The 25,402-nt window shown below is 44.4% G+C and overlaps 1 protein-coding gene across 4 annotated transcripts; it reads right to left on the bottom strand.

Moving 5' to 3' along the window:
* Window positions 1–1,647: 1,647 nt before the first annotated feature.
* nsd1b (nuclear receptor binding SET domain protein 1b) lies at window positions 1,648–25,023 on the bottom strand. 4 transcript variants are annotated; one of them, XM_085798211.1, is made up of 25 exons: window positions 24,933–25,023; window positions 24,706–24,829; window positions 21,927–22,837; window positions 18,969–19,107; window positions 18,173–18,345; window positions 14,845–17,956; window positions 13,660–13,772; window positions 13,266–13,527; window positions 12,117–12,217; window positions 11,990–12,032; window positions 11,548–11,807; window positions 10,894–11,031; window positions 10,031–10,154; window positions 8,549–8,749; window positions 8,266–8,445; window positions 7,285–7,441; window positions 6,839–7,044; window positions 6,635–6,747; window positions 6,165–6,311; window positions 5,295–5,417; window positions 5,014–5,130; window positions 4,661–4,802; window positions 4,045–4,151; window positions 3,662–3,863; window positions 1,648–2,926 (listed from the first exon to the last, which is right to left on the bottom strand). In XM_085798211.1, the coding sequence occupies exons 3-25, from the start codon at window positions 22,818–22,820 to the stop codon at window positions 1,926–1,928; spliced, it is 8,055 nt and encodes a 2,684-aa protein (XP_085654337.1). In that variant the 5' UTR covers window positions 22,821–22,837; window positions 24,706–24,829; window positions 24,933–25,023; the 3' UTR covers window positions 1,648–1,925. The 4 variants fall into 4 exon arrangements, with proteins under 4 accessions (XP_085654337.1, XP_085654336.1, XP_085654334.1 ...); XM_085798210.1 differs by lacking the exon at window positions 24,933–25,023 and having other exon boundaries at window positions 24,738–24,845; XM_085798208.1 differs by lacking the exons at window positions 24,706–24,829; window positions 24,933–25,023 and adding an exon at window positions 23,870–24,116.
* Window positions 25,024–25,402: the final 379 nt, after the last annotated feature.

Here is a 25,402-nt window from a genome sequence, read left to right on the forward strand (position 1 = left end):
AACTGATCTAAAGCCACATGACTCCATGTCCGACCATCATCAAAATAACTGAGTAGATGCTGCAATAAAACAAGATGTGGCTTTAATTTTAGAAATGTACAGATGTTTGTTTTCTCTGCAGAGTAACGTGAGACCAACACATGAAAAAAAAAGAACAAGACCGGCACAAAGTGCTTATTTCATAACTTCTTCTTATACAGTATATTTATATAGCAGTTTACTGGTCAATGGTTGAGAGTCAGGTCATAATTACACTGGAATGAAACATTGCTTGTTGGGCAACTGTAAAAAGGCATTAGTAGGGAAACTTGGCTCTCAGAGGCGCCAAACCATTCCTTAAAAATATCTCCAAAGAAATACACTCTAAGGCATTGGCAGATAACACACAGACAATATCAGAAGCTTGAAGACAGAGCAAAAGAAAACGCATGTGGCAAGAACACACACTGAAGTGCAAGCATCGCGGCAGGAGTCAGTCCATTTCACCGTCCTGTCGAAGGTTTTAGGGAGAGAGGGAGTGCTGACATCCCCGCTCGCCCTCCTCGTCTTTTGTGCGTCACAGAATAATATATAAACAGCAAACACGAACTTAGTGCTATCTCTGCATCATGACCAAGAGCTACCAGCGGCATCAGTCTGTGCAGTTCGACCTGCCTCAGCCTGACGTATAGAGCTGCTAAATAACCTACGAGTTTCTTTATCTCAGACAGATTTAGTGTTTCATGATGGTGTAAATACTTTCTCTATGTCTTTATATGTCTCTCCCACCCTGATGTGAAGACTGGCCCCAGTCCGACACTGAACACCTCTTCAGTTTTTTTTTTTTTTTTTTTTTGGCATGAAATGGTCAAGAGAATATTTCTTCCTTGTTCTGGCTACTAGCAGCTTCGGTCCAACACTCTCACTATCTGGCACTTTCACATTTTCATAGATGGTCCGATCCTGAACCACCAACTAGTGATCTGAGGCGTGAAGAGAAGAACAAAAGGGGGAGACTGGAGTTAATGGAAACAATGACTCCTGTGTGTCAGGTTCTCCGTCCCCGGGGGATGGACGACGGGAATGTGTGTGTACGGTAAAATTACACATCACCGGCCACACGGACTGATTTCAGTCCAGCCGTGTTGACGACCGAAAGCACAACCTGAATGAAACAGGTTTATTTACAGAGAAATTGTGTGTTTGTTTTGTCACCACAGCCTCCGTCCAGCTGCAGGCAGCCGTGTAAACAGGCTCACTGTTAGATACATTTATCAGACGGAGAGCTGCTGCGCCCTCGTGTCCCAGGATGCACTGCGGGGGAGTTTCGTCCCGTCCTGACAGGAAGCTACAGTTGAGTCTTTTCTTGCATTAAACACCAACACACCAGATACGATAACTGTCTCCGATGAACATTTAAGTCTTTGCAGGTCGACTGGACTCGCCGACATAATGTGAGAACCTGAACCACAGCTCAAAAGAAACACCAAGACAAATCAGCAGGTGAGGTTGAGTCCGGATGGGAAGAAAAGGAGAATATCGGAGTGAAACGTGTTTACAAACGCCAAAGTTTTATGTCAGATCTCCCGTACGAAGGAGCAGCCAGTTTGTGCAAAGTCACTGTGTCATGATCCGTCTCTACAGCGAGTGTGTCCCGAGGTCGGGAAACATGGAGCCGTTAAAAAAGGACACAACTGAACCGACGGGTCCTTAAATAACTCGTGAAACTTCCGTCGGTCCAGTTTAGTTTATTTACTGACTTCACGAGTTATTTATGGATTGATTCAGTTTTGTCCTAAAAAATTTCCTGAACCTCCACAGTGGACACGAACAGCGACGGACTGGTCTACTGGTGTTGTGTGACTGGTTGATTGACATTTATTTCCCCACGGCAGCGACTGTGACGTCTTTTGTTCTGTGCCAGTATAAATATTAATAACTCTATGTCACTCTTCTTCTTCCTCCTCCTCCTCCTCCTCTTCCTCCTCCTCCTCTTCTTCCTCCTCCTCCTCCTCCTCTTCTGCTTCTTCCTCCTCCTCCTCTTCCTCTCCGTCCTCCTCCTCCTCCTCCTCCTCCTCCTCATCGTCTTTGATCTCAAGGTATTCCAGCCCGGCCTCCTCCTCCTCCTCCTCCTCCTCCTCTTCCTCCTCCTCCTCCTCCTCCTCCTCCTCCGCCTCTCCATCCTCTGATTTCTGCCTCCCCACTTCACCCTCTTCCACTATCTCCTCCACCTCAGCCAGCAACTCCTCCTCCTCCTCCTCCTCCTCTTCCTCTCCCTCTCCCTCTTCCTCTCCCTCTTCCTCTTCCTCTTCCTCCCCCTCCTCCTCCTCCCCCTCCTCCTCCTCCTCCTCATCTTCCTCCTCCTCTAAGACGTCCCTCTCCTCCTCATACGAAGAGATGGGTGAGTAGTGAGGGAGGTCGAACACATGGGGGCTGCTGGGAGGGTCGGAGCTGCTGGGGGGAGGCGAGGCGGGAGGAGCGGCGACGGGGATGGTGATGGGAACGGGGATGGAGAAAGCAGGAAACGACTCGGCAGCACACGTCGTCCCGGCGCCGGCGCTCTGGACCCTCTGGGCGTTGGGGTTCAGACCGGTGCTGCTGTTAGAGGAGGCAGCGCCAGCAGCAGCAGCAGCAGTAGTAGCAGCCGCGGTAGCAGCAGCAGCAGCAGCGGGGGCAGCGGGGGCAGCGGGGGCAGCGGGGATGACGGCCATGCCCAGTCCAGACGGCAGCGCTCTGGGCTCGGGTGCGTACTCTCTGATCTCCCCCGGTTCCAGCGGTTCTGGTCCACAGGGGTCGTGTTCGCTGCAGGACAGTTTCCCGTCCAGCTTGGAGATGAAGAGAAGTCCATCGCGGTGCTGGCAGCAGTAAGAACTGGGACACATCTCACAGAAGGACGCCGCGTCTTTACCACAGATGTCGCACTGGTGCCACGGACACTCCCATCGACCTACGACAAACACACGACATAGGTAAAGAGTTACAGGCTGTTTTATTTCTATAATGAAATGAAATGTAAAACAAAAAACGAGTGATACCAGTTACAATAAAAAAGATATATACAATAGAAAAGGATATACAATTACTCCCTACTATAAATGTAGCATAGTTAAGGTGAAAATGCATATTTCCTTTTAAAGACAAAATAACAGTGCAAAAGCAACAACATGTAACTGAAATAAAATAGTATTTTTTATTTTATGCCACTTTACTATACTTTATTTCAGAGAAATATTGCACTTTTTTTTCTAGATTTTGCAAAATGTGTTACATAGATTCAGAACATGATGCATTGTGGGAAATGCTGCTTCCACAGTAATAAAAAAAATGAATAACGCATTAATCAAAATTCTCAGTGTTTTTATGTCTAGTCCTCTAACTGCACTTTACCTTTAGTGCAGAAAAAACAGTAATTTACTTAATATTTCTCAATCTCCTACATGCGTGCACTGTACAAAGGGATCATCTGACTTTCCCACTATTTGTTTTTTGTTTCTTTACTAATCTTCACCTCTACACCTCAGTGATGTACACATTTTCATGTTTGTCACTTAAAATTTGTCACATTTAACAAAATAACTTTAGAAAAGGTGCAAGTGTGAAACCAAAAATAGCTTAATAGATTTGAATCACATTTATCAAAACAAACGACCGTGTGTTGTGGTGTCCGTGCAGAGCCACTGACCTGCAGGCCTCTTGGTGAGGTTGAGACAGTCTGCGTGGTAAACTTTAGGACATCCCGGTCTCTTACAGGAAACCATCTGTCCTCCGTCTCCGCAGCTGAAGCACTCGTCCTCCCTCTCTTTGGTCACCACCACCTTCTTCTTCTTCTTGCCGTGGCCTCTCCTCCTCAGCTTCCGACCTTTGTCGTCGGACGGAGGGTTGTTCTGAGGGACAGACGACGATCACTGATCACTGGACTTGTTTTTCAGAGGCAAGTTTTTACGAGCTGATCTTTCACCTCCTCCTCAATTAAATCACTGACATTTCTGCGCTTTAAAATAACTGCAACCATAATGAATTGTTTCACAAAACAAGGAGCATTTAATTTTCCGTCACCACCCTCACCTTTGGCCGGACGCCTAGGAAGCCGCTGCAGTTTGGTGCTCCACATTTACAGACCGTCTTCCCGTTCCCTAAACACTCCAGGTTGTAGTTGAACGTCAGCTCTGTGCCTGAACATGCACACACACACAAACAGGCTCAGGCTCAATTAAACATTTTTTCCCTTGCTGCCCAATGTAGATCTAACATATAAAGAATATATAAAGATTAGGAAGTGATAGGGTTTTAAGTGTTATCAAGTATCTCACATATAAATGTATGGGAAGAAAAAAAAGTGGATGTTCCCACTGGAGGAGTTATTATAATGTAATGACATATAGGTTTACTTAATACATTGAGATATATTTCGTATATGGAAATCCGATGTATGTACATATATTAGATTTACATAAAAACACAGGCTCAATTAAACATTTTTTCCCTTGCTGCCCAATGTAAATCTAACATATAAAGAATATATAAAGATTAGGAAGTGATAGGGTTTTAATTGTTATCAAGTATCTCACATATAAATGTATGGGAAGAAAAAAAAGTGGATGTTTCCACTGGAGGAGTTACTGATTGTGAATTATTTCAGAAAAACACCAGGTTCAAGTGTGTGTTTTTAAATTCAGCGTACCTGCAGCGACGTCGACGAGAGCGAACAGTCCCACGCGAGTGTCTCCGCTCACCGTCCACTTCTGGGTCTCACAGTTCGGCTGACAGCAGTGGTTCATGAAGCGAGCCTCGTTCCCCTTCGGCCCGGCGTCGATTATCCGGTCCTAACACGCACACACACACAGACACACACATGCATGCACCCAAAACAGAATTCAGATCAGTTTTGTTTTAATTTCCAAAGTGAATGAAATAACAGACTGGATCCATGATTCATTTTTACACACTCACAGTATATCAATATCTAAATGATCAGGTTATTTTAATACAACATGCAGCGTAAACACACTTAGCTGGTTAACTCTTCAGCTGTACCTTGTCCAGAGTCAACATGTAGAAGTTACAGATGTCGTTCTCCTGAGCGTGTCTGATCCTGGACCTGCACTCGTCCTCGTCAATCACCTCCCCGACGTACTCGCTCACAAACTGACCCTGAGAGCAGAACAACACGGGGAACGTTCATTATGCATTATTCATTATTCATCCTGGTCCGGTTCACTGGACAGCAGCTGCTCCACCTCAGGTCGGTTCTGCACCAGTTGATGTAGAAGCACTGGTTCCAGTTTCATCATCATCATCGTCATCATGTGTTTTACCTTCTTGATGTCGTGGACGCAGCGGAGCCCCCACCCTCTGGACAGAGTCCTGAAGATCTCAACCTGGCTGTACTGACGCTTGGAAAACGCCTGATTGAGGCAGCGTTCACCTGCCGGACAAACCTGGAGGTTCAAAATCAGAATATATGAGTCATTTATGATGCAGGGATAATTTACAACTGAATGGAGATATAATTCTATAACATGAAAAACCCATCATAATATTTGTTTATATTTACATGTGTAATGTTAACATACATCAGTTGGCTTTGAGGTGGATACACATGTACATGTTAAGCAAGTGTACAGTTTAGGTATAAATACATAAGAGATTTCCACTTATGTAGGAACTTATGTATATCTGTGACATATATCACATAAATGTGGATAGACTCCATGTATGTGTTACTACACATATATAAACACTTACATATACTGTACATACCTATAGGCTATTTGTATAAATAAGCACATGAGAAAGTATGTTACATGTGATACATAAACATAGATATTTATATGGTCATTATGTCACTGTACTAAATTGCTCCAATTTCTAATAGGTTTCATATATATTATAATGTAATGACAGATATAGGTTTACTTAATACATAGAGATATGTTTCGTATATGGAAATTCGATGTATGTACATATTACATTTACATAAAAACACTCTTTGCATTGCAAGAGCAAAGGAAAAACACATTGCATTGTATTATATTATCACATCATTATATTGTACTGTAATTATCTGATTAAATAAAGGGGATCACATGACATAAGTTTAGTGAAGATACCGTCACGGTGCTTTATGATGTGTTATGATAGTCTCATGATTAACAGGTGTGAGTGTGTTGGAGGAGTTTCTTCACCTGTGGGTGGCACTCGTACAGCAGCATGCGGTTGATGCACTCTGAGTCCATCCCACACGGACTGTCGTCCGTGGCCTTACAGTTACAGCGCGGGATCTCTGACAGGTCGGCCGTGAAGATCTGAACCTTTCCTATTGGTCGATTCACCTGAAAGAGTCAGAGGCAAACGTGAACTCTCCTCAAGTGTGCAGCAGCACAGCTGTGTTACAAAGTACGACAGCCTCCTCTCCACAGGATCCTGTCCAGTTCAAGAGCAGAGGATTGGCCCGATTGGACAGATTTCAGTGATTCTCAGGTTAAAGTCGGTTAAAGCTTGTCTGTGTGTCTTGAATCCTAAAGTGAAGCTGTGATTTAACATCAAAGTTTGGGAAGTGAGCACACCACAGCTTCACTTTTGATGAAACCCTGCACGCTGCAGCATTTAGGACAAAACAAAGCAGAGGAGGATCATGGAAATTCTTCTCCCTGACCTTGATATGCTTGTACGGAGGCGGCTTCCTGTCGTTCTTCCTGTCCTCTTGAAGCTGCCGAAGCTCCTTCTCCGCCTGCAGCTCCCGAAACCTCACAGCCGCCTCCTCCAGAGCTGAAGAGGGAGACGGACACCAAGAAAAGTCAAGTCTTTATTGAAACATTACACTGAGAGAAAGATGCATTTCACCTCAGGATTTGGGTACCTTTCTTGTAGGTGGCATCGACGCCTTTCCCCATCTTTTCTTTGCTGTTGGCGTCCACGTCCATATAAGGGAAGACTCTGGCCTGGTAGGTCCACAGGTAATCGTTGGAGCCAAAGAAGTGAACAGGAAACTCCCCGACATCGTGCCTCATCCGCTGGATGTTCTCTGGGATCGTTTTGGGATGGCTGACCTCTGCTGGCCACCACCTGTAAAACAGTGAGGAAAAAACACTAATGAAACAGAACTGTATAACAATGGTAGAGTTTAATCTTCACAGTACAGGATGTGAATAATTGCAACTTTTCTTAGACTTGTGTAAGAAATTGAATAGTTTTGGGTCTCGGATTGTCATTGTCAAACAAATCATGGAAACATCTGTGCTGTAGAGACAGAAATATGTCCTCTACCATAATAAGAAACTGAGCGTCCATCAGCAGCCCACTGACCTGTAGCGTCCGACTTTGACCCAGAGGATGTCCTTGTATCGAGGCTTCTTCCCGGCCTTGCAGTCGTTGCAGTACCAGCTGCCTTTAGGCATCTCGATGTTCAGACACTCGCGGTGGAAGGCGGCGGGACAGGACTCGCAGCACAGCAGACTGCCCCCTGCAGCACAGGAGGAGAAACAACATTATTGGAGCTGTTGATGGAGTCCGTGTGTGTGTGTGTGTTTTTTTTCTTCAGAGTTTGTATGTGTGCATATGAAGGAGTGCTACATTAAGAGTAGCTACTACCACTGTTATTTTATTTTAACCCCTTTTTAGCTCATTGTTTTTGTTTTATGTTTCACTCAATCCTACCTATCACCACACGATGGACCGACACAGCTACTGAGCTGGGTCAGATAATAAACTGTGAAGTGAAGTAAATCCTGGACTTTATATTCCTCAGGTGGGCAGAAGCATGACTTCTATTCACTTTTTTTTAATGGATTTTAAGGTTCCTAAGCTCTCATCAGGTAAAATACATTAACAATTTGCAGGATTTATGGACTTTTCACAGTAGGACTCTGTGATGAGAAGACACTTGGTTACGACAAGAGAAAATCTGGGGTTTGGATGCATTTCTTAAATTTGTGAACAAAGCACATTCAAACTTAAACATTAGCATTGTACGCCGACTGTTGGAGTGAAGGAACAAAGTCTGGTGCTGATCTTACGATGTTTTTCCACGCTGGTAAGTAAACAGCTGTTAATGGTAGGCTAATGTTAGCTATTTAGCAACAACAAAAAACTGTATTATCCTTAGTGTGCAAAAAAACCAACAGTACTGATGTTTTTTTGTTTTTTTTTCCGTTTTTTTTTTTTTTTTTAAGACTAGCCTTCCCTCAGCAAAAACCAAAATAACTTTTGGCATTTTTGTAAATTTTGACCTGATCAGAGTTTTCAATGAATGAATCTGATCAGGTCCGTCTGAAGATGCCTCCGTACCCTCTGTGCAGACGAAGCACCAGCTGACGTTGACGTGCTCGTGGTTCTTGACGCCGCGGCGGGGGGTGAAGTGGTTGGGGCAGATGATGCTGTTGTTGGAGAGAACGACGCTGCCTGCTGCCATGCAGAGGTCTGTGGCGTGATAGGCCACCGGGCAGCGAACGCACCGCACCAGACGACCTGCAGACGTGAACAAAGAGAGAGAACAGATGGACGGTGAGAGCTCGGTCCCGGGAGGAGAAGAAGGTGGTGGAGGTGTTATCGGAGCGTGTCGTCTGTTTACCTTTAGAGATGGACACGCTGTTGGGGTTGGCGATGAAGCAGGTGAGGCAGACGTGGATCGAGCAGCGGAAGCCTCGGTTCACGGGCGCAGTCGGGGCATAGCTGGCGATGCACTCGCCGTGGTAAAACTTCCCGCACACGGGGATCATGCAGCGCCGCACATCCTCGCTGCGCTTTTTACACACAAAGCACGTGTGGATGCCTGAGTGGAAAAAACAAACATTACACAAGAAGTTTAGTCGCTGTGCGTTTAAATCTTCACAACCTCATCACTGCATATTAGAATCAGATAAGATTACATTTTTCCATTTTTATCTATATGAGAGTTAAAGGACAATTCCAGGCGAATTCAACTCAGGGGTGTATTTTCGTATCATTTTAGGTCTAAAAGAATGAATCTGAAGATTTTCAGTTTAATCGCTCCTGTTTTGCGGTAGCTGCGTCTGTCCCCGCATCGCTACGGCAGCAATGAATGGGAGTGGATGTAAGTTCCACTGTTTAGGCTGTTTACAGCTCTCAAAGCCGCAATTTTTTTCCACAGACAGCGTCAGATGGCCACTCAAACATGCACCGAGAAGTTTATTTACTTCAAGCAAGCCGACATGTTTGTAAAACTAGATCTAATTCAAAGTCTCCCGGAGTCTCGCGCGAGACCCAGTTGCCATGCTCGGTGTGTTCAGGTGCAGTGGGAAAAGCTACTGTTTGTGTCATAAACACAGGAATATCAACTCTTTACTTGCTTCAAGTAAAAAAAACTTCTCGGCGCATGTTTGAGTAGCCACCTGACGCTGTCTGTGGAAAAAAATGTACACTTGAAGCAAGTAAAGAGTTGATATTCCTGTGTTTATGACACAAGCGGTAGCTCCTACTGCGCCTGAATACACCAGCACTGCAACTTCGGGCTCGCGCGAGACTCCGGGAGACTTTGAATTAGATCTAGTTTTACAAACATGTCGGCTTGCTTGAAGTAAATAAACTTCTCGGTGCATGTTTGAGTAGCCATCTGATGCTGTCTGTGGAAAAAAAATGCGGCTTTGAGGGCTGGAAACAGCCTAAACAGCGGAACTTACATCCACTCCCATTCATTGCTGCCGTGGCGATGCGCGGACAGACGCAACTACCGCAAAACAGGAGCGATTAAACTGAAAATCTTCAGATTCATTCTTTTAGACCTAAAATGATATGAAAATACACCCCTGAGTTGAATTCGCCTGGAATTGTCCTTTAATTTACAGCACAAACACAAGTATTCTAAATATTTTTACCTTCTAAAAACCCTCGTCTTACACTACCTACCTCTACATGTGCATAGAAACAAATATAAAACCAGTAGTAAATGATAAGAAACATATACAGTAAATAGTATCTGGTGAAAACCTGCAGTTGTAGGTTTTGCCATAAATACAAATAATTATTTCCTTCACTCCAAAGACAGAAAGGGCTTTTAAAACTGTAAAAGTGTAAAGTATGAACATAGTCGTACCTGATTTACATTCAGGACAAACAAACTTCCCTTTTGGTGCCTCGGCCAGAGAGATGCAGGGCAGGTGGAAGGCTCCACAGCACTGACCCTCACAGAGCAGCAGCTCCCCCGTCTTCTCACACACCTGAGATAGAAAAAAGATGGCATGTTTTAAAAGACATAATAAGTTTAATAAGCAAGTGAAAAATTGTCACTCCGACCTTTTATTTCTTGTTCTTTTATTTATGTTTATTCTTTCTACTCATGTTAAGTCATTGTTATTTATAGTATTATAATGCTGCTATGATAGGGACTGCTCTCAAAGGAAGAAATGTGCAATGACAAAAAGGCATCTTAACTTAACTCTTAACTTAAGTGTAATGTGTGCATTTGAGTGTTTGCATTCTCATTGCGCTGATCATTTTATAATGATGATTAAAATATGACAGGTTAGATGCTTTAATGGAGAAGATTGTATTTGATGTATTTTTGTCTGTTTAATTGACCACTACAGACAGGAAACCCCCAAAATGTCACAGAGCCTTGTTGTGAAAGTTCAAACTGGACAATAACAAATAGTGAACACCTACAGTAGTTGTTTGGTGACGTACAATGAGATTCATCCATGTCTCCTTATGTAACAACACATGCTCTGTGCTCAACACTGAGGAGTCAGAGCTGCTTGTTTTCAGCTGCACTAATAAACAGCACATAAGTCCAGCTGTTCCACAGAGTCTCATGGGGACTGAATAACTCACAAGATTAATTCCATCATTGCTACAATAAATCAGATGGAAAGTTCAAACTTTTCCTAACAGGCCTCTGAGCGCAGACAGAGAGGACCCAGCTCTGAAGATGATTTCACATCAGCAACCTGGTCTCACCTGACAGATGTTCTCCTTCATAGAGGCGGGGCCTCCTCGGTCCCCGATGATCTTCCTTGAGGGTAAAAGCGGGTCGTCGCACAGCGACAAGTCGTCCTTCATGGGTGAGAAGCTGTGAGCCAAAGTGGACGGGTCGGCCTGAGGACGCAAAGGAAACATTCACTGTTTTACAACAATAAATCAGAACCCACATATTTATCAACCATCTCAGAATCATCACAATAACTCATTTTATAATGACTGTCTATAATATCTTCCATTCTTCTTCCATCCTACATTGTTGAGTTTTTGTGCAAAATAAAGGTGGAAATTATCTCAATAATGTCATGTTATGTCATGCCTTCGACAATGCACCATAACAATTTTAAAATCACTTCACAGATAAAAAAAATAAATGTTACTCTTCTTTCATCAAAACTAAGTCTGACAAACTTCTACATTTTACTTTTTACTTTACAAAGAGCAAAACAACAATACATTGATTCCACTGACAAGTTCATGTCCATGTATCCAAACTACAAAAAAAAAGATCAGTGTCACTGTAGCACCAACAAAGTAAAGCTAGTGGAAAAATGTTCAGTTCATGCACAGTTTGCACAGTTACAGTGAGTCATTCATAAAATAATCAAATGTATGAAGAAGTCTGACTCTGACCTCTGTCTCTGCTGTGTCCTTCTTGACCTCCTGACCTTTACTGTCCTCCGGCTCTGGAGTGTCCACCTCTGTTGGCGCTGTCTCCACCTGGCTGGGTTCAGGTGGAGCTGCTGCTGGAGTGGTGGGTGCAGGAGCGCTGGGAGGGAGACTGGTCTGAGTGGAGGGTGTGGGCGTACAACTGGAAACATCTGCAACTGTGAGGGTGGAGGTGGTCGCTGTTAAATGCTTGGTCTTTGATTTCAGAGATGGTGGCCCTGAATCTGGGTGAGAGAGAGACATTTGGACCGGTTTTCACAGACAAGACAAGACAAAATGAAGAGATTCATGAGATATAACATAATGGTTTTTCCTTCTTTTTACATAGAAGACACAACAGTTTACAAACATACAACAAACTGCACCCGGACTCATAACATGTATTGATATTAGCTGATTTACTGACCTGACTGAGAAGGAGGGTTTGAATTGTTCTTCAGTGTTTTGACCTGTGACCAAGACAGAGATACAATAAAATAAAAACTATAAAACTATATAAATAAAACATAATGACTATTATGATCATAATCTACCTTCTTCTTGGGGCCTGTCGCAGCCTCGGCCTCCAGACAGTACTCCAGGATCTTCTGAGTTGGTTTCCTCTTCCGCTTCTTTTCCAGCAGAGGAGCGTTTCCTGTCAATTAAATGTCCCAGGAGGTTAGATTAAATTTAAAGAGGCTCATGCACATTTTCAGAACAGTACATCAAAGTGTTAGTTAAGTCAAGCAACAGAAAATCGCAACAGTATTGAACTGAAGAGTTTGTCTTTTCAATTCTTTGAGCAAAATGCTGAAATATTTGTTGGTAAAATTACTGATTTTCTACTTTTCCTTTCCATATTTGATAATTAACTGAATAAGTCTTCTGTGGACAGACAAAAAGATTTGTCATACTTTTCAAAAAACCTGCTGTGGTGGTCACTCACACACATTTTTAGATCATAACAATATCTTGAATTAATGTCGCAGCAGTAGCTTTATAAAAAGATGCCGTCCACATTTCTAAATTCCTGGCAGTGTGTTTCTCCAGCCAAAGATCCTATTTAACATAAACCCAGACCTATTTCAATTACTGTCCATTTCACCATTGAAACTGTCAAACTACCTGGGAGAGATGTCAGACGACTGCACGTTACAGTTCAACACAGTATGATCCAAATGTTGCACACACGATAATAAATAAATAAAAAATCTGGACATATTATATGTTTCTGGTCTTATTATTTCTCATCCACACACTTGACAGCTCCAACCGAGCAGCTTGACCGGCCTAAAAAACCTGACAGGCGTATGATGTGAAACAGCGGTAACGTCTTCGCGGCATGAGCTTTAACACACAGCACAAACGATAAGAGCGATGGTGCTGAACTGAACGTGGGCTCCAGTAGAGAATCACTGATCTGAGACCAAATCCAGACATAACAACAGGCGCACACACACACACACAAAGAAAGAAAGAACCTGACAGCAGCCCACGTGCCTCGGTAAATAAAAATATCCTGCACATGTCCTGATCAATCATGCCACAGGTGTTGTTGACGGCAGATACAGACAAGTGCACTGACACAGCGGATCAGCGCACACGCATTTTAATATAATGATCAAACACACCAACACATCATTTTGAGAGTCACTTCTCTCTGTGGAGTAAAAAGGGTAAAACACACACGAGCGCTGACTCACCGGTGTCCTTGACAACGAGGCCTTCTGGCAGTGAGGGTTCAGCCTCAGGAGGAGGTGTTAGTGTGTCGATGGAAAGCACAGGTGCATCTTGGGAGGGCGTGTTTTCAGTGCTTGGAATTTGTAGTTCAGAGGGAGTTGTAGTAGCAGTGACTTCCTCAGGAGGTGGTGTCTGTATTTCAGGAAGGAAGTTCAAGGATGGCTGGTCGTGTGCGTTGGCGTCTAATCCCGGGGGCTCAGACATGGAGGTAATGGGTTGAGAGGCCTGCGGAAACAAAACATTGTGATTTCAGTGTCAATCGTGATAGTACAAGTTGATATTGGGTGCTTAATGCCAACGCCACTCTTATGCACATACATGTAAGTTTCAACAGATCTTACTTTGTGTGGTTTTTACCTTTCCAATCAACTGGAGAGGCTTTTTGGTTTTCTTCCTCGGGGAGAAAATCTGCTCGTACTCCGTGGTCCATTCAATCAGCCTCTTGCTTGGTTTTCTTATTCGCTTATGTGCTGGAACAGATTTACAAGGACAAACACAAGCTTTTTGTCTTATCCCTCTTGTTTATAGTCTGAAAAACAATATAAGAGCTCCTGCTTATTTATTCTGAACGACACATTAGTCAAATTAATAAACGATTACACAACATGGAGCAAAAAGTAACAAAAATGAAGGCTGCCACTGATCGCTCTCTTGAATATTTATATTGTACAGTTACAGTACAGTCTTCATCTTGCTTTTATTGGCCACATTGGATCTTTCTCCTTGTAAAGAAGATGCCTATGATCTTTTCATTTTCCACTTGTCAATATTAAAATTATAGTCAATCAATAATCAACTCTATCTTGTAAATAAGAAGTCTTAGTAGAATAAGCAACACAATAAATTCTCACAGTGAACAGCAATATCATAAACTCTTACCCAGTTAGTTAGAGCTCAACTCTAACTCATCAAATACACAATCCAAAAACTCCAAAACGCTCTTGTGGACAAGTTGTGACCTGCACATTCACCACACTATGAGATAATAACAGAACGTTACGAGACGGAGTTGTTTTAGAGGTAAATACAGAGACTGCTTGCTGAAAAACTGTCCCTGAAGGCAACGTGCATCAGCGGTTTTGCATGAATTTACCATGAAAACAACTCCATCTCTTAACGCTCCGTTATTATCTCACAGTGTGGTGAATGTGCAGGTCACAACTTGTCCACAAGAGCGTTTTGGATTGTGTATTTGATGAGTTTGATGAGGGAAACCAAGAAATCACATTAGCCTCCGTAGCGTAGCTCTGAGCAGCTCGCCACTCGGCTCGGCGGTTCTAAAAATAGCTTGCACCAACAAATAAAGGTAACGAACCTACTAATATGACTATAGCGATTATGGCAATGGGCCAATTTGCCAAAAAATGCCAAAATGTTTAACTACCCATTTAACTAGCTAATGGTCTAATGATTTTTTTTACTGTCCTGCCTACTGCTGTCCAGCTGTGCCCGCTGTAATCTGTATTTACTACACAGAAGGGCCACCATGGAAGAGAAGACCCGCCCCTGATGAACCCTATTTCGGACAGACTCTGTTCTTACCTGTTTGAGCTTTGTCGCGTCCTCCAGCGTTGTGCATCAAGCTTGTGTTCGTCTCAGTGCAGTCAGCAACCAGCCTGTTCGGCTGTCCCAGACACCGCGTAGTGTCGGGCCCCCGCTCCTCCAAAGGCACCATGTTCTGTAGATTCTGGTTTACTCTGCTCCACCTCTCCTCCCGCTCCTCCTGACCATGAACCGCTCCTTCACCACCTCCAGCCGGCCTCTTCCAGCTGCTGGCCTGCAGGCCCAACAAGGGCTGGACTCTTGATGAGCAGTCCACTCGTGTTGAGGAGTCCACCGTTGGTAAGGACCCCACTCCTGGGAAACCAGGTCCAGACCTCACAGGACGACAAGGCACTTTACGATTGGCTTTCTTTTTCCCTCCAGTGCAGTTGCCCCTCCTGTTGTAGGGCCTCTTCAACATCTGGCTTGTGCTCTCATCTCTGTGTTTGATTATGATTTTGTCTGGACTTGAATTTAAAGTGTTATTGACGTGATCAATTTGTGGATCTTGGCCTGTGGGTTTAGCCTCCCCGGGCATCACTAAGGGCTCTGCCTTCACATGTGCACTTGGGGGCCCGATCTCCAGTTCTAAGGGGGCCCCTTCTCGCTCTCTAGTGTCATGCAAGTCCTTCAACATCATGAGAAAAGTGCTGAACTTGTAGTTTGAGTCTGCTTTGAAAGAGACGGGTTTACCGTCGCTCTTGTTTGTCACGGATTGGAAGGATACCTGCTCCACATTTTTAAAGGAATTCATAAAAGAAAATGGTGAAGAAGGAGAGGATGAGGAGCATACGTCAGCAGACTGATCTTCCTTCTTTGCCTTTACCTTTACCTTAGAGGTAAGCGGTATAAAGTCCATCGGGGGAGTTGAGGATATTGAGAGGTCCTCGTCTTCGCTCTTGACATCAGCTTCAAAGTCCGTTGAATCAGAACACATCAAAGGTGGGCTGCTACAGCTAGAAAGTGTGTCCTTATCATACTCACCTTTGTCATTATAATGAGATTTAAGAGATTTTGTCTTAGTGCAAATGTCTAGTTTGGTCTCTAGAGTCCAGTTGGAGTTACCCGCCGAGTGGCACACAAGGTCCTCGGCTTTTTTGAAGGGATTTAAAGGTTCTTTCAGCTCAGCCTCCTTTTGGGCTTTTCCCTGCTTCCTCTGCTCTGCCTCCTGCAGGGCCTTCAGGGCTCTGGTCATCAGCCGATTGCTGGCTGGAAGGTGTGCAGGCTGCTCACGTATAACTTTATCTACATCAAGTGGAACTCGCTTTGATTTGTGGACAACTTTCTTGGACTTCTCAGAAGACGGGCCTTTGGAAACATGTGCCTTCCTAGATACTGAATCCTTTTGCTGGTGAGAAGGCTGTACTGTGTTATGTGATGGAGTAGAGACGGTAGTGGCACTCTGATCCAACTGATCAGAGGACGAGCCTGTTGGATGGGAAACAGGAGTCTTCTTACCTTCTGACTGTGACTGGTCTGACTGATTAGAGGATGTGGATGTCATTATGTTTGGACTTGAAACAGGTATCCTTTCTTCTTCTGGGCTACCTACCTCCTCAGCAGACACTCTTGCCAAAGTTGAAGCCCCACCAGTTTCCCCTTGTGATGACTCCGATGAGAGACGAAGCATACCATTCCCACCACTCGCTTTTAACTTCACAACTGAGACCTTTATAGATTCTGATTTGAAAGTCTGGTCTGAGGGGACACTCGCCTTACTATCCACCCAGTCTGATTGTTTAGGGGAGGACATTTTAGGGACATTGTTATCTGGTGTCTTTTCTTTGTTTGTGTGTTCAGTGGGACTAATGGTTACACTGGACTTTAGATACTTCTTACCTTTGATGTCCTTGCGTATTAATTTGACAAAGGGAAGCCTACACTTAGAGACCAGGCTTGTTTGTTTTTCAAGAGTTGCTAAAGAGTCAGTGCTGTCTGAGATCAAACTGGACACTGGACTTTTGCTACTTTGTTTTTCCTCCACTTGTTTGGAAATCCTGTCAAGTGCATGAACCTTTTTATTAACCATCATCTCAGGATGTTCAGTTTGACTGACACCCTTTACACTTTCTGAAAACCTGGGTTTGTCATTGAAACTATCTGTCACACTGGGATCTGAGGTCTTTTTACACTCTGTGCTACCAAAGTGATCAGATACAGGGCTAATGACAGTGTCAGCTGTGTTGCTGCTTGTCTGTCTACACTTTGAGTATCCACACTTTTCAGAGGGAACAACAGCTTCTACAGAGACCGGAGACTTCTGTTTGTCTGACTGTGCTGACGGATCAACACCACCACTTGTACCAAAACACCGACTTGCAGCCACAGTGTTTTTACATTTCATATTTCCTGACTGTTCTGGAGGCAGATTTGCTTCAGCAGGTACCAGAGTCTTATGCTTGTCCGATGACCCTGAATGGTCACTGGTCCCACCACTAGAGGAGACACTTGTGACCAACATCTTTTTACTGACAACCGACTGGTTCTTTTTCTTACAGGACACCTTGCTGAATAGAGTGCGATCTGGCATCGGACTGGTTGTTTTGGGTCGTCTGTCTTTGCCTGATTTACTGAACCACAGACCGCTCTGAATTTCTGGCTGCTTCTTCACCTCTTTGACGACCGTAACAGACAGCTGAGTAGGAACTAGCTTAGGCTGACGTTCAAGTGCTTTAGGACACAAAATCTTCGGGACCGAGTCGAGGTCTGAATATGGACACTCTCCGTTCTCTCTGTCTGATTGGTCAAGACTGTTGCGTGACGTCTTTTTAGAGTGATTACTATTCGTGTCTTTTGAAGATTTACTCGGTTTCTTCTTGCCAGAAGATTTCCTTAAAGTGCTTGGCTTTGTTGGAGTTGCGGTTGGGGATGAAATAACTGGGGATAAAATAGATCCATTGGTCATGTGTGATGTCTCAGGCAGGTTGGAGACAGGTGAAGTGGGAGGGGGACAGCTTGAATGGGCTTTGCCCTCTCTCTCCGGCGTGGGGCTGTTGTGGAAGGCCTCATCGACAGATGAAGAAATAAAAGAAGCCATCTTGGGTCTTTCCTGGAGAATAGATTCAGCTTCTGCCACACTGGATTTCCATGAATCCTGAAAACGTTTAGCAATCTGCAAGGAGGTAAAGAAAACACTGATCAGTCTTTGTTAATGTTGAGGTTTTCATCATCACTGTTGTAACTGGAGACCTTCCCAAACAAAGTCTGTTTTGAAAAGTTAGAAAACATTTTGTTTTTGCTTTCTGTTCTTGTCTGACATTAAACATGATGAGTTAGCCCAACATTTCATTATGGCATTTACAAAAAGTGTTGATGAAACAGTTATTACAGTGTATTTGTAGTTCTGCTCCCTTTGCTTCCCCCTCCGGTGCAACAAGGAGAGCTCTTCAAATTCAAAACCTCCATGGAACGCGTGAGTCGACTTCTCTTCCACCCAGACGAGCTCCACAGGCCCACCGAAGGTCCTGACGTGGTAGAGCCGACAGGGCCGATCACTGGGCTCTAAGACAGCAAGAAAACACCAGCTTTAGTCTCATGGGACACAAATTTAAATCAGATCAGCCTGCACAGGAAGTTCAATTGAGTCATCAGAAGACAGGGGGTTTTAAGATGAAGAACTCTGTAAAAATATCCAACATGATGTAATTATGGTCAAAATCTTAAATAATTAGAGAAGACAAAGAGTGGATTGAAAATACATTGTTCTTAAATGTGTAGATACATCTGAATCTCATGAAACATTAAGACAATCCTGTAAAATATTTCAACTTTTTCAGTGCAAACTTTTATATTATGAAATCATAACACAGTTCATATGACAGTGGATGCAAGTGCTTAACAGAAATGTCTCATTAAGTTTGCATACTGAGAAAAGAGACCCATTGGTTAAAAGCATGACGTGTTTTATGTGAATTACTATCTTGAACTATCGCATTAAGCTTGTTCATGTAGTGTCATTTAATTTCCCTGACCTCCTTTTACCATCTGAAACCATGTCCATTAGCTGCCAACCATAATAATCCACAGGTCATGCCACACAGTTGATAGTATTAGTAACCAGTGCACAAAGCATCAATCCAGGTAAAAACACTAAGACATAAGACATCAGTGTGTTTCAGGCCCACCTTTCACTTTGTGATAGATTCCCTGTACAGGGTCAACGATCACCTCACAGGGCCACCACGGTCTTCGGCTGAACTTTGCCCAAATAATTTCACCCTCTAAAAACTTCACAGGTGGCAAAGGCTTTTTCTTCAGGCTGTTCTGCTGACGGCAAAAAGACAATGAAGAAAAAAAAAGCATAATAAGACGACTGAGCTCATCTCAACATGATTATGTCAATCGTGACCTTTTGCATTTCAATGTGCATTTTCTTCATAGTCAACGGCAGACATGTTGCATAATCCAAAATGTAACGATTCAGTGATTGTCATGCTTGTCTGTTTAACAATACCATGTTTGTAGTTCATAATCATATGTTTGGCCTCGTTTGACCCCATCTAGGCCTCTGTGAGTCTTTGTGTAAACTGCTGTGGCAGGAAATGTGAACTCACTCTAAGGTGTATGCCTTGAAACATCAGAGATGCTGGAGGCAGCAATACTGATTTATATGGTGAAGATAGACCGAGCACAAAGGTCCACTTAATAGCTCCCTCCATTCAGTGCTGAATGTAGGTCGTGACATGCAGTTCAAAGATATTCAGCTACAGGCTCTCTTCACCACAAACTGTGAGTTTCTCCGAGGCCATGAATGAGCATCCGTGTCTCTGTGCTGGTTTGATTTTCATCACCAGCATTCACCTGACTGAAGAATGGAGAAAACGTAGAGGAAGGTGCTGTCGACACACTTTGTTTCTGTGATTTAAATCCAGCTCATCATTTCTTACAGGTTTCAACCCGCAGTATGAAAACATCACAGGCCTCCGTGTAAACAGCAGTAACTGCTCACAGCAGTAGGTCGAGTGGACTAGTGGGGGAACACGAGCAGAAGTTATGACTGGTATGTAGCAGGATCGGCCACAGGGCCAATATTGGCTGTTGCTATGATGTAACCCTGGCTGAGGCATTTCGGAGGAATTGTTCAACATTTTTTTTTTTTTTTTTGGGGGGGGGGGGGGGGGATTCATTTATTGTAGGTCATTACATGAAAAATAAATCACTATAAAGAGACATCTCTGTCTCTGTCTCAGTGAGTACGGCTGTGTAAGTTGTGTATCAGCCCCTGTAGAGATCTGTAATTGACAGATTATACCTCATATGTTTAATCTGTTCACTGACAGATGTGAAAATAAGACGTTGTGTTAAAGGTAACATCCAACTGGACTCTTAACACAGGTTTTATTGCACTTATTTGCTTTGCTAAGGTTGAGACTTTAAGATGAAGGTAGTTAGGAAAGTGCGAGTTTGTTGTCATGAGCCCATAATTTGAATCAGAAAAAAAGCTAATTACTTCCTTCGACTTTTTAGTTCATGTGAATGACCTTTGAACCTGTTTTTTTTTTGTTTGTCTGTTTTTTTTTTTACAGCAGACATTTTGACTGGAGGAAAATCTGAAAAATAGCAGAGGTGATTAATTCTCCTTTAGGTGCTTCAGTTTCAGATTTCTGCTATTGTGCACGCTGACCCACTGTCTTGACTTCCTGGAACTGAACACTATTGTACTAAACAGACACTTGAAGATAACTTAGCCGTTGTTAATAATGTTATTAGCAACACCTCTGCTTTCCTGCTATGACAGGTCAGAGTATGTGCCAGTTTGCTTTGTTCACATCTCTTGCCCTGTGAGAGCGATGATGTGAATTGTCAGTTGCTTTACTGGCATTGACAGGGTTAGCAGTTTCTATAGGAGGAGGCTGAAACACTGATTCACATCAGTAAAACTGAAATGACTCCATCAGAGTAATGGCTGTGTCACTGATAAAACAGAAAAAGAATTAAAAAAGCGGAAACAGAAGCAGAGGCTGTGACAGTTAATGCATTTTAACTTTCGGTTCAGCTGTAGTGGAAAGGAAACTACTTGATATTTACTAATAATTAGAGGTGACTTGCCTTTGATGAAATCTATCAACACATGATAAAATACCGGGATATTAAACTGAAAGTCTGCTTTGTGTTGCTCAGTGCAACACAAAGAGGTCAAATTTCAGTCTTGTTATCATTCTCTGCTTTGTGCCTCGAGTTGTGGAACTGCACTTCCCTTTGTGTAAATATTATAAAGTAGTATAATGTTGTCATGCGCTCACTTAGCTGTTAGCTCTGAGCCACAACTTGTTGACTGCTTCTTAGCTTATATTTCTGCACTTTTTGGTAAACTGGCACAAATAAGAGCTGAAGCTGAATTATCTATTGGCAGCTTCGGTTTGCAATGAACCCATGGAAGTGCAGCTAAAAAAAGAAAAAAAAGAAAATTCCCAGACAAGGTCAGGATTTTCAACAGCTGTCTTTTGACTGTCTGGTGATTTCAAAATGGACACCTGTGAAGATATAGATGAATTGAAGTTCAGGAAACACTGCTTCTAAGAATGTGTGTGTTGTGTCAGTGCGGTCATGTCTGAGTTGTTATTCAGTTTGTTCAGTGCATCTTATTCCAATGCTACTTGCTGCACTAAGAGTTTCAAAGTACCTTAATTGTCTCCATGATCTGTGTGTCACAGCCGCTGCAGCTGCAGCTGCTGCTCACAGTGTAGATGAGTAGGTTGGGCCAAGTCGGCCACCAGTGAACAATAACCAACCTCTGTTGTTACTTATTATAGATCTGTCACTCCCTCCAAACTGCTTCAACCACTCTGCTCACAGTTTGAAAACATCTGCAGTAAGTCAGTGTTTTCCTGTTGTCCCTGTGTTTATCAATGACAGAGCTACACTGGAGGAATCATGTCATGCAAAGAAAGTTGAGATCCTGCATCGTAACACATATTTTCAGTTCGGGTGAATGTCAGTCGACCTTTGACAGAGGTCTGCTTTGAAATCTTACAATGCTGTTGCCCCTCTGCACCAGAAATGAAGCTGTATGTCTGTCTGATAGTGACATTGCTATTGCTAAACCAGGTAACATGTGCCATGTTCATAAGGGTAAAACTTGCCGTTGAATGCCTTGAGGGGCTATCCACAAACAGGAACAGCTCGCTGCCGCTCTCCCACTCGTCCTCTGAGCCGTCCCAGTATCTCCTGCGTTGACCCGAGGACTGGGACCGGGTGACGACCTTGGCCGATGACAGGGTAGCATCCTTAGAGTCCGAATTTGAGTCTCCAGCAGCAGACTGAAGAACGCTCCCCGTCCTCTCGTGTTTGTCCTGCAAGGCTCCCACAGGTGACGCCGTCTCCCGCCCTTGATCATTTTCATCATCCTCAAATAAAGAGGATTCAAAATGGAGGAAGCCATTAGCGAAGGGGCTGTTGCTATCGAGGGAGAAGGCAGGGCTGGGCGGGCCTGAGAAACAACCTTCTGTCTTTTTCTCTGAGGTGACAGGATTGCTCCGACTGGCTGCTGGAGGATCTCTACTGCCAGTTTGGACCTCAGGTTGTTTCTGTGCAGCAGAGGAGTGACCAAAGCTCTGCTCCCTGCTGCCCGTCTGGCTGCCAGAGTAATCCCTGCTCGTGCAATCGGCCCAGGAGTCTCTCTCCACCTCCTTCCCCCTCTCCTTCTTCTTATGAACTCCCCAGTCCCAGCCCCGCTCCGGCTCCCTCACCGGTAGGACCAGGTCGGGCTGGCTCACCATGGTGGTGAGATGCTGCAGCCTCCGGAGAGGACTGTAGGAGGAGGACGAGGAAGAGGAGGAGGACGAGGAGTGGTCCCGTTGTGTGAACCCATAGACGGAAGCATGCTTGAGGGAGGAGGTGGCAGCAGACATGCTTAGGCCAATCCTGTGGTCATGGTATCTGGTGGAGCAAGAGTAGGTGGAGAGGTCACGGCCAGGGGTCAAAGGGCAGCTGGACTGAGGAGTCTCCCTGCCAGGGCCTGCGTAAGGCCCACTCATGCTGGCATGGCTCCTCCCTGAAACAGAAATGACACAATCAGTGTGACAGCAGCATTATCAGCCTCAAAATAAAACCAGTTTGAATTCACTTCAATACACTACTACATAATAATTATTCAATCTGAGCAACTCATTTGTGATTTTTGGATATTTTCAATGACAATCTTTTAATATTATCTTTAAAAAAAAATCAAAGACAGTCGAGATTTTGTTGAAGCTTGTTTCTAAAATCAGCCTTCCATTCATTATCAATGTCACAACGCTGATGCAGCTCATCTGAAGTTAACCCAGGCAGCTGGTAATGAGATAGATTTTTTTTTAAGTGACAGAAGAAAAGGCGCAGACATCGTATCCGTAAACACAACACAAGCTGCCGTCATATGATGTCAAAATCAAAGCGTAAACACACTCACTGGCGACGAGCGGATCGACCTAATGTGACATTTTAGGAGAGACTGCGCCAACACCGCAGCCCCACTGATGAGGAGCCTTTTAGGAAAAAAGACAAAAATATCGCGATATGATAAAAAATGACATCAAGCCTGATAAGGTCAGCAGCCTGTAAACTCGCACACACACATAACGTGCAGTATCTACAAAATAAACCCCGTGAGGTTATTATAACAGCGCGTCATGTGAAAACACCAACCGGCCGCTACAGACGCTGAATCCACGACCTGGAATTAAAATGGACCCGTTCGTGCGCGTGCGTCGGCGTAACGCGCGTGTGCGCGAGTGTGTATTTCTGCTTGTGTGAGTGTGAGTGTATATGTGTGTGTGTGTGTGTATAGGTGTGTGCAGCTGTGTGTGCCGTATGATTGCACGAGACAGGAGCACAGACGCCACATACAGACACATGCAAAGACGACGACACACAACCGCGGGTTCACGCGCACACAACTGAGTGACACTCACGGACGCACACCGGGCGCACACGCGTATATACTTCTACCCAGGCTTCCCCTCCGACAGATGCAGGCTATGTGCATCAAACAACAAAATCACGGAGAAAACGCCAAGTGTCACGGGATCTGTCGCGAGAATCTTACCATTCCGGTGTCGCCCACCGCGGAACTGACCCTCAACCCGCTCATTTTGGCGTCTAAATGTGCCAATTTCCAATTTTGTGAAAGCGGATGAGGAGAGTCCCAGCGGCAATACTACTAGGCCTGGATCCTGTGTGAAACGTACTCACTCACCCCCCCTCCCTCCTCCTCCTCCCTCCCTCCCTCCCTCCTCCTCCCTCCTCTCTCTCTACATGCGCTAACGCCTGGTCCAGCGGCCCCTGGAATAGAAATCCAGGGTGTTGTGCTCCTCCAGCGACACTCCCACTCACTACTTTGTGATAAACCACAACTTCAGAAATCCCCCCGTCTTGTGTTGCTCTGCTCTGTTTCCTGCCTTCAGACTGACTCTGCCTGCCCCTTCAAAAAAATCAGTCTCCCTCTGCCGTGCGCACTGCCAGGCGTCACCACTGCCTCCCTCCCCAGCCGGTCCACAGCATGGAGCACAGAGGGGGCCGTAAATCTCTCTCCAAGGGTGGAAAAAAAAGAAAAAGATAATCTGCACTGACAGCTCCTGAAATCGCACCGGACCACCAACACACGACACCTCCAACTATCGCCCCGCCCCTCTTCTTAATTATAAGCACCAATTATTAACCTAAACCAGGCTGCCACCACCAGTGACATGTCACATGTCTAACTTGTGCCAACAACTGGCATCATCCTCCTGCTGCTCTTCACCACCACCACCACCACCATCATCATCATCATCATCACCTCGACACGCACTTGGGCAGCACACATGCGCCTGGAGACGAAAAAAAAAACAAATAAATGAAGTGACATCAAAAATGTCCACCAGCAGCAGAACCAACACGTACTGAGCGCAGTGAAATGGTGCTGCAGGCTGTACCCGGAAAAACAGACGAGTTTCCTTTCCTGAGACGAGTTGCTGTTCAGTCTCTGGCTTGCACACCCGGTCCCTTCAAAATGGAGTCCTCCAGCCTTAGAGGAGGAAAAAAAAAAAAAAAAAACAGGCCACAAAGTGTTAATATATGCTCGATATAAAGTTCATCCAGCCACGGAGAAACTGAGCCACAAAGCGCACCTCTGCTGAGCTGTGGAGGTGTTTCTGGAGGCTGCAGGAGTCCTGAACCACGCATGACACGAGAGGAACATTTTCTTTTACATGTTGTGCCTCCCAAAGTCACTGTCTATGAGCGTTTCTGCCACGACAGGAGGACTGAGGCACAATCATCCTCTGTTGTGTGTGTGTGTGTACGTGAAACAGAGAGAGAGAGGGAGAGGGAGAGAGAGAGAGTGTGTGTGTCAAACGCACGTATGACAGCAAAAGCCACAACACTTCATGGCACTTAAAAAAGCGTCGACTGGTCATTGGTTTTATGCACAAGGGGAAACAAACGCTTTTCCCCTAGTTTTCCAGAGACGAAGGGGTGAAGGCAGCTGCAGCTCTCGGCCGGTGAGACTGAGCTCAGAGGCAAAATGCGAGATCACAACTCTGGTGTGTTGGGTGTTTTCTGACTGAGACGAATGTCTAGATGTGTAGTTTTGGAGACG

Source organism: Trachurus japonicus, chromosome 14, assembly GCF_045865225.1.
Source record: "Trachurus japonicus isolate A0001 chromosome 14, Traja_1.0".
NCBI classification, from domain to species: Eukaryota; Metazoa; Chordata; class Actinopteri; order Carangiformes; family Carangidae; genus Trachurus; species Trachurus japonicus.

Coding starts and splice junctions, on each gene's coding strand:
- nsd1b (XM_085798211.1), bottom strand. CDS start 22,820: ATGAGTGGGCCTTACGCAGGCCCTGGCAGGGAGACTCCTCAGTCCAGC. Junction 18,346..18,968: donor AATCTATCACAAAGTGAAAG/GTGGGCCTGAAA, acceptor TTGCTGTCTTAG/AGCCCAGTGATCGGCCCTGT. Junction 8,750..10,030: donor TTGTCCTGAATGTAAATCAG/GTACGACTATGT, acceptor TTTTCCACTCAG/GCATCCACACGTGCTTTGTG.